The following is a 13,179-nucleotide window of genomic DNA, read 5'->3' on the forward strand; positions in this document are numbered from 1 at the left end:
GAAGGAGAAGAGGGAAACATTAAAAAAAAAAAAAAAAAAAACACAGATGCACAGATGAAAATGAATGTAAACTATATTAAAAAAAAAATTATATTTTAATTTTTTTTTTCTTTTCATATTTCATATTTCATAATTTGATATGAAATTTATAGGGAGGCATGGCTTCCGTTGGCTTCCACAAGGATTCGCCACTGGAAGAACTACCACTGTGACAGATCGTATATGTGTTATCTGTGACTTGTGTTACACATTGGAAATGCACTCACCATTGTTGAAAGGAGCTCGGCAGTAGAGGAGGTTTGATGTTGATGTTTGTGTGTCTATCTCACACTGCTTCCCGCAGATCAGCACAGTGGAGGCTTCGGGGTCGAACCCGTGACCGTGGACAGTCAACAGGGTGCCGCCACCAAAGCTGCCTAAATGAGAGAGAGAGAGAGAGAGAGAGAGAGAGAGAGAGAGAGAGAGAGAGAGAGAGAGAGAGAGAGAGAGAGAGAGAGAGAGAGAGAGAGAGAGAGAGAATGTATTGAGTACTAATAACGTTCTACCTCAGATAAGAGCATTAATAGTATTTGCTTGAGTGACTCAAGCTAAAATAAAGGCAATAATAAGGGTTCATATTTCTAAGAATTGTTAGCAATGATAGTCAATGAGCGGCATGAAGCATGGAATCTCTACATGCTTGAAGCCTCCATTGACATCCACTAGCATGGCTAACACATGTTAAAGATGTCTCCTTGCAACATCTCATAAATCAAACAAACAAAAATAAACTGGTGCTTTATGGATGGACTGAAAGGACTCCCAGTTTGTGATGAAGCAGGTACTTCTTCTAAAAAATAAAAATAAAAAATACAGCGGATTATCCCTTTAAGTAGTGAGGTTTTTCCCACGGCTTACCCTCATTAGGCTGAACGCTGGTGAGGACCAGTACATAGGTGTAGACAGCATCTGATTGGGCGTAACCCTTGATGTGGTGATGGAGCTTGATTGGGTACGTCCCGCCTGGGTTCTGCCCTGCCGTGCACTGAACCTCTGTGTCGCTGACCGTGGACACATTGCAGGGTACGTCGTTGATGGTCACACTGACGTGCTGCAAGTCGTTACCAAACCCTGTTCCTGTCACTGTGATCACGGTAGCGCTGGTGGTATGCCCTCCTATGAGACATGAATTGAACAGAAGTAAGGAGACGGGGTCGATGAGTGAGAGACAGATTGGACAGGATGACATTGACATGTATATTAGTATGTGATATGATCCCATGTTGTTCCCTCTGTTCATTCAGGAGAAATGAAGCGTTGCACGCTGACGTCTCCCAGGTACTTTTGCAACATGTTTTATAACACAAATGAAAAAAGACTGTGGCTACTGCAGCTTACCAGTGGAGGGGCTGATGGAAGTGATAACAGGGGTGTGTGCCATGGAGTAGGTGAAGTTAAGAGGAGGGTACTCGACCCAGAAGACCCGGACCGTCACCGTCACCAGGCCCTCACCCCGCGGCGGGGTCAGGCAGCGCAGCATCCCCGGGCTCGCCTCCTGAATCACACAGGGCGAGTCGCCCACCGCCACGCTGGTGTTCCCCGGGGCAAAGCCGTTTCCACTGAGAACCAGAGTGGTGCCTCCGGCCACGCTGCCCATCTCGGGACTGAGGGTTGCTTGGGGACGACTGTTCAGGGTGGCGGCATGGCCGGACGCCCGGCCTCGTCTTCTGACAATCACCTGGAGCCGGTGGTCCCCGGCAGGCAGAGCGCCAACTCTCAGGTTGATGTGGCTGTCGTTTACTGCAGTGACTTCCAGCTCCAGGGAGCTGGCGAAGACCTTCACGTCGTCCACTTGGTTGCCAAACATCGCCCCAGACACGATCACCGCGGTGTCTGCGCCGTCGACGGTGTCGGGGGAAACGCCGGTAATTGTGGGCGTGACAGAGGAGGAGTACTCGAAGGGGCAGTTTGAGTGACAGGAGCTTGAAATGGCGCCCGCCCGGAAGACAACGTCGCCGGCACGCGGTTGAGAGCTGGAGGTGTCGCAGACGATGTGAGTATAGTTGACGGACACGATGGAGCAGGGCACGTTGGCTACGGTCACTATACCCTCTGTGAAGCCTGATCCACGGATGTGGAGCCTGGTTTGGCCAGTAGGGCTGCCGATAGGAGGCTGGACTGAGTCGATGACGGGGAGAACCACGAAGCGGCGGGCGTACTCGTCCAGCACGGCGACAACAGCGTCACCCAGGTTGTTGATTCTGAGAGCCACGGGGTGGGCAACGCCAACGGGTGCTCCGCTATCTGGGCTGAGCCTACAGTTGATCTCAGTCTGAGTGCTGTTGATCACGGAGCAAGGCAGACCTCCGACTGTCACCTATTTGGATCAGTAAAATAGAAATTACAGAGACAATTATGAGAGTTCACATGTATAATGGCACTTCTCTACATCTTTTTAAAAAATCTATAAATAATTTAAAAAGAAATAATCTTAAATATTCCTAGATTTTCACAACAATTCATACTTGAGGGACATACTTTAAAAAAAAATCTTAAAATATTTGGTTTCAGAGATAAATATTTGATTGCCTTTGAACAGCTAAATCCTATTTGAATGGACCATTAATGAACCGCTAACCTCATTGGCGCAGGTTGTGGTGCTGAAAGCCATGCCCTGGATGTTGATGACCTGGTGGGTGGTGCCGTGGAGGGGGGAAATGGAGTGGACCATGGGGGTGGTGCAGGCTGAGAAGCCCAAGGAGAGCTGGTCTGAGGTCTGGTTGGACTGGGGGCAGCTGGGCAGAGAGGAGACACACTCCGGGGCAGACCTGCTGGTACGATGCACACCTACACCGGGTAAAGATCAGTTATATTTAGTTGGAACACTGAAAGGGGGGGATGTCACCGGAGTCATATTATATTTCGAGTTGACACATCGATCATCATAAATGATTTATGATCAATGGCCGGAACTGACGAGAACCTCATTAAGCCTCTTGATGCCGTAATCGTACATTTATGTTCCCATTTATGCATTTAGCAGGCACTCAACACTACAACAACAGAATGAGCTCAAATTCTTGTATCATCCTTCAAAACAGCTCTCAAAGAGCATCTACGGGTGGCTGCAATTAGAAACTGGCCCCGGTAAATGTCAAAATCCCCCCCCCCCCCACCCCCCTCCAATGTACAGTTTCTTCCCCTTCGGATGTATATATTTTTTTATGATAGCTTTTTCTTAGACAGTACTGTATATTTGTATGTCTTGTATGTCATAAATGTCTTGATGAATTGTAAATGGATGACCCTTATGTAAACAAGATGAAAGTATTTTTCTGGTCTTCATCCTCTTACTAGCAGTTGTTAGTATTGAGCTGTACTGTATTGTACCCATTCTGCAATCTGTTAATAAAGTTTTCAATCAATAAATCAACCAACATAGCATGTAAATCAAATTAGGACAGTACCCACTACCCAGTAGCCTGAGAAAAAGTAGCTACAAAAGTAGCCAACAAATTAATTATACTGAACACAAAGACGGACTAAGTTATTATCCTTCCCACAATGATTTGCTGTTTGAGAGCAGATGCATGATGTACCTCCTGCCATGTGTCTGGCCTCCAGACCTCCCACCCTGACGGAGACCTGACCGCTGCTGTCCTCCAGAGGGCTGACCCTCACCACGCCCTGCAGAAACTTCTTGTTCCAGTCTATGTAGCCACTGCTGTAGTAGTAGAGACCAGGCACTGTGAACTGGTAGCCGAAGAACCCTGAGTGGATAGAACGCATAGAGGGGGATATTAGTAACATACTCAGCCATTGGTCAGTTGTTTGCTGTTCTGAACTGTCAGATATCATGTATTGTATCAGATATCAGACTCTATTCACCTGGCGATGGAGAACCTGCAGCTTTCATTTAACCCCCTCCAAAAAGCCCCTATTGATCTCAAATTCTAAATGCAAATAAAACAAAATTCATGGTTTTCTCGAAATCCCCAAAGATAGACTATAGAAATGTGCATATTTCTACTATAAATGGTTAAAATATCGAAATGGTCACAGAATATAAATATCTTGGAATCAGGGTTGATGAAAAATTCACATTTAACTTAAACCTAGATCCACAAAGAATGGATTGCACGGAGCAAGTTGCACCCTTACTTACAATTCATTATGAATTGAAAATGGGGGACCCTGATGTAAACAAGACGAAAGTCTTTCTCTGGTCTGCATCCCCTTAACAATTGTGTGTATTGAGCCGTACTGTATTGTACCCATTCTGCAATCTGTTAATAAAATTTCCATTCAATCAATCACCGTGCAGATTGATTGATTGAATGAAAGTTTTATTAACAAATTGCAGAATTTAAGTAAGTAAGGGTTTACTTAAGAATTTTAGTAAGTAAGGGTGCAACTTGCTCAGTGCAATCCATTCTTTGTGGATCTAGCCCCAAATCGGGAATCTTGCAGGCAAATTGCACAGAAACAAAGCCTGTTTCCCATTGACATGTAGGAAAAGGATAGTTGAATCAACCTTCATGGCAGTTTTGGACTATGGGGATGTAACATACAGACATGCTGCAGCCTCCACACTCAGGCTTTAGACTCTGTTTACCACTCAGCCCTGATATTTATTACTGGTGATGCTACAACACTCACCACTGTGTTCTTTATGATAAGGTTTATTACTGGTGATGCTACAACACTCACCACTGTGTTATTTATGATAAGGTTTATTACTGGTGATGCTGCAACACTCACCACTGTGTTCTTTATCATAAGGTTTATTACTGGTGATGCTGCAACACTCACCACTGTGTTCTTTATCATAAGGTTTATTACTGGTGATGCTGCAACACTCACCACTGTGTTCTTTGTGATAAGGTTTATTACTGGTCACAGCAACACATCTGGCAGACAAATTAATTAATCATTGGTATTTGTTTATTTATAAAGCCCTACTTGGTAAATCGCCATCTTATCTCTCACCTATGCCACGCGTAACATGCTCCAGTGATTGTCTAGTGCCTAATCTCGTTGTACTTCTATAATGACAATAAAGACTATTATATTCTATTCTATTCTTCAGGTTCCCAGAGCTAGAACTAATCTTGGCAAACTGCTTTCTGTATTAGTGCAGTGGAATCATGGAATCTATTACCATGTGACCTAGAACTAAGCATGTTTAATCAATAACCGTCCACCATCAACATGTAGTTGTTTCTGCTAATTGCTTTTGCTTATGAACTGTATTATTATTATTTATTTTATTTGATTTCTGACTATGTATTTATGATTGATCTATCATTTTAAATTGATTGTGTGTGTCCTGTTACATGTAATGTACAATCGGCACCATTGAAAATAAGGGTTTCCCTCAATGACTCCCGAGTATAAACACACACACACACACACACACACACACACACACACACACACACACACACACACACACACACACACACACACACACACACACACACACACACACACACACACACACACACACACACACACACACACACACACACACACACACACACACACACACACACACACACACACACACACACACACACACACACACACACACACACACACACACACACACACACACACTGTACCTGTCATGCTGACTCACTGTCTGGTATGTCTGGTATGGTGCAGTTTAAATGATACTCATGTCAAATTGGACATTGTCATGCAGTAGATAAGGGGGAACTCTACAGTAGCGAGTAGGTAGGTTGGCCCCTCCCTTCACAAGACTATGTTTGGGCCTCCACAACATTCCATAGATAGTCTATTTAGATGGATTTGTAAGAATCTTCAGGGAAAGAGAAGGTGGCTATAATCTGAGAGGAGAGCTAAATTTAAATAAAAAAAACTCAGTGTCAGTGGGGTGGACTTGTGGAACAGTCTGGAGTTAGAGCTAAAACAGAGTACAAACATAAATCAGTTTAAAAAGATGTACAGAAAATCTTTCTTAAATGGGTATCTGGAAGAGGAAGTGTGTTGATTGGGAGTATGTGTAAGATGTAAATAAAAGATTGAAGAAATGATGTATATCATATGGTATTTATTTAGTATATATATTATATATTTATATGTATATTTATACATACATGTATTGGATTGTATAGAGATACAGCGTTTATACACAATTAACAATATAATTAAATTATATAATTTGAGTTAAAAAGGGGTAGGAATTAAAAAAGGTGTATACTTCTTCCTACTCCTTTTTCAAACAGGGTAAACTATGATTTGTTTATCCGTTTCTCTTTTTGTTTAATTTTTTTATTATCGTTTGTATATGTCAAATGAACATATATATTTTAGTTGTTATACTTGTTCGAAAACAAAATTCTGTCATTCATTCTAGGACATTTTCAGAAAAATACATGTTACATTTCTAAATGGATAGATAGATAGATAGATAGATAGATAGATAGATAGATAGATAGATAGATAGATAGATAGATAGATAGATAGATAGATAGATAGATAGATAGATAGATAGATAGATAGATAGATAGATAGATAGATAGATAGATAGATAGATAGATAGATAGATAGATAGATAGATACTTTATTAATCCCCTTGGTAGTAGCAGCTCAGGCAGTTAACAGACATTATACAACGGCATGCAAATTTCTCGAATTTCTCACACACACACACACACACACACACACACACACACACACACACACACACACACACACACACACACACACACACACACACACACACACACACACACACACACACACACACACACACACACACACACACACACACACACACACACACACACACACACACACACACACACACACACACACTCCTGTCTGCAACGCGGGGGACTGAGAGAGAGCTGGGTGCTGCGCTGTTCTAAGTGAGCATGGCCTATTGAGTTGATTGATTGATTGATTGCTAATTTTATTACTGTACGCTTGGTTTCCAACTGGTTAAGTTTAGGCCCTCTACAGTAGGTTTAAAAAAATAAATAAAAAAATAGGGCGAAGAAAACGTTTTTTTCCTATAGGGCAAAGAAAACCTTTTAATTTGTTTTACCTACTTTCTATAGAAGCATCTAAGAATGAAGTTCTATAGAAAGTAGGTCTGCATCCCCTTAACAATTGTGTGTATTGAGCCGTACTGTATTGTACCCATTCTGCATCTGGTAATAAAATTTTCAATCAATCATTCCAATAATACACAGTTGGATGTGTTAGTTGGTTGGATGCACTTCAAGCTGCTTCCACATGAGGCAACTTCTCTCAATCATTCCAATAATACACAGTTGGATGTGTTAGTTGGTTGGATGCACTTCCGATCTGCTTCCACATGGAGGCAAATTGTCTTTTTTGTAGTTGTGGGAACTACTTTTTCTGGCGGATGGTTTTTTCAATAAATCTTCGATTAATGTGTGTTTATTGTATAGCAATAAGGTTGGATGAATGTGGCAGTTGTATAAAAGCTTTACACCACTTGCAGTCGTGATTTGTGAACAATAAACCATGCCTAGGGGGGTCTAACGACCCTCGGCTGCGCCTCGGGCCTAACAACCACCCCTAGGCATGGTTTATTGTTCACAAACCACTCCTGCGCGTGATGTAATGCTTAAATAGAGAGCGATAAAAAAGGACAACCAATACAACAAACAAACAAACAATGAAGGTCAGCGCTGAGGTACAAAGTTACAATGAATTAAATAAATAAATGGTGCGCACTATTGCAGTGTTAAGTCAAATCAAATTGCTATATAAAATTACAGTATACAAATTTTTTTTGATCCACTTTTTCTCCCATTTTCTATTTTTCTCCCATCCCAATTTCGTATCATCCAATTCAACCCTCCCCTGTCTCGAACGCTGTTTCTTGCCTCCCACAAGCCGGCTGCAATGTGGACTAAGTCATACATAGCACGAGTCCCCTCCGATACTCGAGGTAACAGCAGTCGCATCTTTTCACCTGCGCGGCGCGATCTTTCAGCGTCAGGGGTCTGCGCTTTGGAGGGGCGCCGCCCCCATCGCTTCCTGATTCTACTGCGCAGGCGCACCAACCGACCTGTATGAGTCGCTGTCCACAACGCCCGATCCCCACCCATCAGTTTCCCACCCCCTAATACTGCCAATGTGTATTAGTACGGACGACCAGCTAAACTGAAAGCAATGTGGAGCGCTGGGCTCGAACAGGCGAACCCAGCGTCTCCAGTATTTCGTGGTGAGCGCCTTGCCCACTGCACGACGTAGCCGCCCACATACAGTATACAAATTTAAGAGAGAGAGAGAGAGAGAGAGAGAGAGAGAGAGAGAGAGAGAGAGAGAGAGAGAGAGAGAGAGAGAGAGAGAGAGAGAGAGAGAGAGAGAGAGAGAGAGAGAGGGGGGGTCATATGGTGTTGAACAGTCTGATGGCTGTGGGGACAAAGGACAGCCTGAACCGCTCAGTCCGCGATCAATGTAATCAATCAATGTTGAAACATGTATATTCTTTGGCACCAGGAAAAATATCACATGAAGCTATTGACTACTAGCCTATAGCAGGATGGTGACACCCTACCTTTAGCGGTCTTGGTGTCTCCGCTGGTGAAGGCACCTCCTTCATATGTGGTGCCGCTGGGGCTGGTCACGCTGAAGACCCTGTAGCCCACCTTCTGGAAGGCCGGGGCCTCCCACCGCCAGACCACCGTGTCCCCGACAGACACCTCCAGGGTGGCAGGGCTCCATGCATAGCCCTCGCCATAATCTGGACACAACACAGACAGACAGACAGACAGACAGACAGACAGACAGACAGACAGACAGACAGACAGACAGACAGACAGACAGACAGACAGACAGACAGACAGACAGACAGACAGACAGACAGACAGACAGACAGACAGACAGACAGACAGACAGACAGACAGACAGACAGACAGACAGACAAGAATAGATACTGGTACATCAAATAAAAGATATCATCATGTGTGGGTGTACTGTACAGCATGAGTGAATACCTACAATTCCAATGTGTTATGTGAACACTGGCATGTAGAATTTAAATGAGGGAGTCTTTTCAAAGCCTTAGAACATTTCCAAGCGGCTCTATTGTTGTGTGAGCAGTTACGATTGACAGCTCCTCCGCTCAGGGCAGATGTCTCCGTAAGATAATCCTCTCGCCATTGTTCTCGGCTACTGAGAATTGGCATTTAGCAGGTGAATAGGGAGCCTACCGCGATGGGAACCCCGGTTGGTGACGGTGTAGGTCTGCGCCTCCGCCTGTATGACACACTGCAGCTCGTTCGCTGTGGCTGTCATCACCTCACACGCAGATCCTCCTGTTGGATACAGTACCACACCCACCCCAACATGAGATCATGCAGGCAACCTATGGCAGTTACATGCCGAATACATGATATCTCTTGTGTTGTATAACTGTTGACGATGAGTGTGTTTACAGGCAGATTAATATTATGGACACCAGTATCCCTGTACTGTATATGTGAGTAAATGGAATATTGTGAATATTACCCAACAGCAAATGAGATATGACGCCTGGTGGTCTCGCTAATGTCAGTACATCCCAGCTACATAGTCAGGATTTGAGCTTAAAGGGGAACTATGCCCATTTGTATAATTCATACGTGTTATTCCTTTAAGACAGTAAGACAGTTCTAAGACCGTATAAAAATAATAATAAAAAGTGAGCAACTCTCTCCCAAATCCAAAAACTAGAGTGCTAAAACCCAAACCTGTGATGTCATCAAGTATAAAGTCTGAAGCTGCTCCATAGACATTTAATTGGGAAAGATTTTATAGATGACACTGAGACAGCCATGGGAATGTTCTGATATAATAAAGAAAACAAACGTTCTGTGTGTCCACAAAATCATTCTTCATTCATTGTCAACGGAGCAGCTCCAGACTTTATATTTGATGACATCACAAGTTTGATTCTTACTTCTCTAGTTTCTGGCTTTGGGAGAGAGTAGCTCATGTTCGCAAATATGAACTGTCTTAGACCATGGAAATAACATATTCATTAACTCTATTATAAATGGGACATGGGTGTTTGCATGCATCAACTTTAAAGAGTTGCCAGATTTTTACTTAATTCCTATGGTTTTGTTGTGAGGAGGACATGTGTTAATTGGACATAATACGTTGAATAATGTCAGAACATTTATTGTGCATGAAAGCTGCTTACCCACGGAGACTTCATTATGGGATGGGTCTGTGCTGAAGCCAGAACCGGTGACAGTCAGCCTGGTTCCTCCCAGCAGGGAGCCCAGGGTGGGAGACACACTGTGGATCTCCAGGATGTATTTGATGGTGGCGTTCACTCCATCACTAGGAAAAGTTTCATTGCAGTTAAATGTAAAGACTAACTCATGCAAGAAAACACGCAATTATCTTCTATTGTATCTCCTACAACTTGTGTATGAAGGCAGACACACTGATTTGAAGTGAACATTCCATATATATAAGGGTTTCTATTTCTTCTATTTCTAAAGTTTTTTTTTCTAATGTGTCAATATGTGTCTTATTCTAATTGTATTGTTGCTGAATGAAGGTAGGCGCCAATCCACCGTGACAAATTCCTGGTAAATAGTATCAGACCTTTTCAAACATGACAACATGAACATTCTAAAGTGTATTTCCTGTTGTAGTGTTTGCTAATGCAATAACTGACAATAAATACATGTGGGCACAAGCTGTTCCCTAGCAACAGAATTCCACTGAAAAGGTTCTATAGATGGCTGTTGAAAGTTGAGTTTTTCCTTACCTTCGCGTGGGGTATGTCTGGAAGTGTTGCATTCATTTATTTATTTAATTTTGGATTTCATGGTGTTTTTGCTTTGTTCTTGATTTATTGTGATGTTTCTTCTTGACTTGTTTAAAGAAGACGTGTCCGGCCCATGGGGACATTAACGTGTGTTGTCGGGCCTTACAAATAGATTTAATTTGATTTGATTTGTATGAGGACCAAATACCATTCTCCTGAACAAATACGGGAAATACAGAACCAAATCTAACCATGTTTGAGGGAACGGCGGTGAGAGTGACAGTGCTGGTACCTTGGTCTGGGATAGCCGATGTTTCCCACCTGCACGTCCACCGCGTACAGGCCAGGAGGAAGCACAGGGAGGAGACAGGTGATGTTAGTGTCCATCCACTGCACAACAACACACGGCATCTTGCCAACCATCACCGTGCTGTCGTTGCCGTGGTCACCGAAGTTCGTCCCCTGGATGGTGAGAACTCTGTCACCTACGCAGTACCACAGAAGAAGAAAAGGATGTTGTCAATGACAACAACGCACTGGGTTTCTATGTACTGGTACAGTATGTGGTCATGTCATTAAGATGTTGAGAGACAATGAGCTCTATTCAAAGGCTTTCACAATGAGCGTTGGGCAACAAGCGGTGCCGACTAGACTCAACAACAATGATAGTTGTGGATGTGTCTCCTCTAAAAAAAGAACAGGTTGGCGTGTGTGCACGCATGTGTCTCCTCGCCAGCTGTACGTTTGGCACAAACAGAAAACCTGTGTGTCGACATTGCGTAGCAAAAACCCAATGGAGGGAAGACACAGACAAAAACACAAAAGCTTTTCATGTCCCCTCAGGGCGCTGGCTGACAGGTGCCAAATTGGAACAAAGGAACAAACACAAAGTGGAAGCAGTAATGTAGTCCGTCTGCACTGTGCATGCTAATCCCTGTAATGTTATTAGTAACTTCCCTAGTAATTACCCTAGATTACCCATTATTCTACATTCTTTACCCTTTTGACTGACAGGCAACGTGGGTGATAATGCCAGTGTTACACGAAGGGGTTATTTTAATCATGTCATTACACAGGTATGGTTTGGGATCAGGTCATTAACCCTGAGCTGGTATTCAAGTCATGAAGAGGTCCTCCGCAGCTTGTTTTAAATGGTTTGTTTTTTACAACAGCAGGAAATGGTTGTGCTGGTATTGCCTGTAAAAGCACTGTTTTAACAATGGGGTTTCACAGTAAGAATTCACTGTATTGATACAGTACTAGTTTACAGGCACACGTTGTTTGTTTTGTGGTTAAAAAAAAAGGGGGGGGGGGTTATCATAGGGTTTTAAAACACAATGAGCAGTGTGTCCTATTATTTTTCTGAGACCACAGTATGTCAAGCAGGCAATGGATTTTAAAGTGCCAAATTCATAGGATTTCTTTCGACCTTTAGGTACTGTACAGTACGAGAGCCGTCCTGCGACATTAGGCTATAGCCCGTTTAACCAAACCAAAATATATAATCCAAGCCATTATATTTTCTCAAACAAAAGGATTTTGGTCAATTTGATCAATATTACATTACTATTATAATTAATAATGATAAACTGATTTGAATGGCTATCAACAGACTGGGTGCAGGTTACAGAACCTCTGTTGTGAATAGCATGAGCAAGTCTCAAACTGACCAATCACAGTTCAGAATTGCATATTTAAAAAAGTAGCTTCTCAAACTGACAAATCACAGTTAAAAATGGCACTCTATAAAAAAAAAAGTGTTTCTCAAACTGACCAATCACAGTGGTGGTGGGAGGACTCATGCTGGTGATAAGGGGTGTGATCACGGCGTTGTAAAGGAATAAGCTGCTCGCTGTCAGATTCATGTCCCCCATCATCACTATGATTGGCTGGATTCCTGTTCCCTGAAACAAAGCACAGAAGAAAAAATATTAAAATTACTATATAATATTCATGGTTGATAAATTGATCATTTAAATTCCATGATTCACAGTTCCATGCTTGATGGCCCACAACTGGATATAGTGTGTCCTATACTTACGGCCGGAGTTCTGCATTTCAGCTCGGTGTCACTCGCGCCAACCACTACGCAATCATCACTGCCGACCATAAGCTTGGTGTGCCGGCTGAAGCCAAACCCTGTCACCGTCAGCAGTGTGCCTCCTGTGAGGATACAACGCAAGAGCATACATGATAGAGAGAGATGGTCATTTTATGACAAACATTTGCACAGATCAATTGTCATCAGTTCAGGCTTCCATAGCCTAGGAGTCGGGACAGGGGAAAAAATCCTAAATGGTAAATAACCAAATTGAACCATCTCCACTACATGCCAGCTGGACCCGATACCCCCCACTCCTCCAGACCATTGCAGACATCCTCTCATTCTTAACAGCAACCATCAACTCCGGGGTGGTTCCCACCTCTCT

General features: G+C 43.0%; 1 protein-coding gene across 1 annotated transcript in view; it reads right to left on the reverse strand.

Moving 5' to 3' along the window:
* The window catches only part of pkhd1l1.1 (PKHD1 like 1, tandem duplicate 1), a 76,748-nt gene that overhangs the window by 37,601 nt on the left and 25,968 nt on the right, over positions 1 to 13,179 (reverse strand). The window contains 11 exon segments of the mRNA XM_084313568.1: positions 267 to 416; positions 898 to 1,155; positions 1,378 to 2,356; positions 2,618 to 2,826; positions 3,579 to 3,749; positions 8,543 to 8,728; positions 9,198 to 9,302; positions 10,172 to 10,314; positions 11,043 to 11,235; positions 12,525 to 12,654; positions 12,792 to 12,913. Coding sequence (XP_084169694.1) covers positions 267 to 416; positions 898 to 1,155; positions 1,378 to 2,356; positions 2,618 to 2,826; positions 3,579 to 3,749; positions 8,543 to 8,728; positions 9,198 to 9,302; positions 10,172 to 10,314; positions 11,043 to 11,235; positions 12,525 to 12,654; positions 12,792 to 12,913 — 2,646 coding nt within the window.

The sequence above is a fragment of the Notolepis coatsorum genome (assembly GCF_963971535.1).
Source record: "Notolepis coatsorum genome assembly, chromosome: 4".
NCBI classification, from domain to species: Eukaryota; Metazoa; Chordata; class Actinopteri; order Aulopiformes; family Paralepididae; genus Notolepis; species Notolepis coatsorum.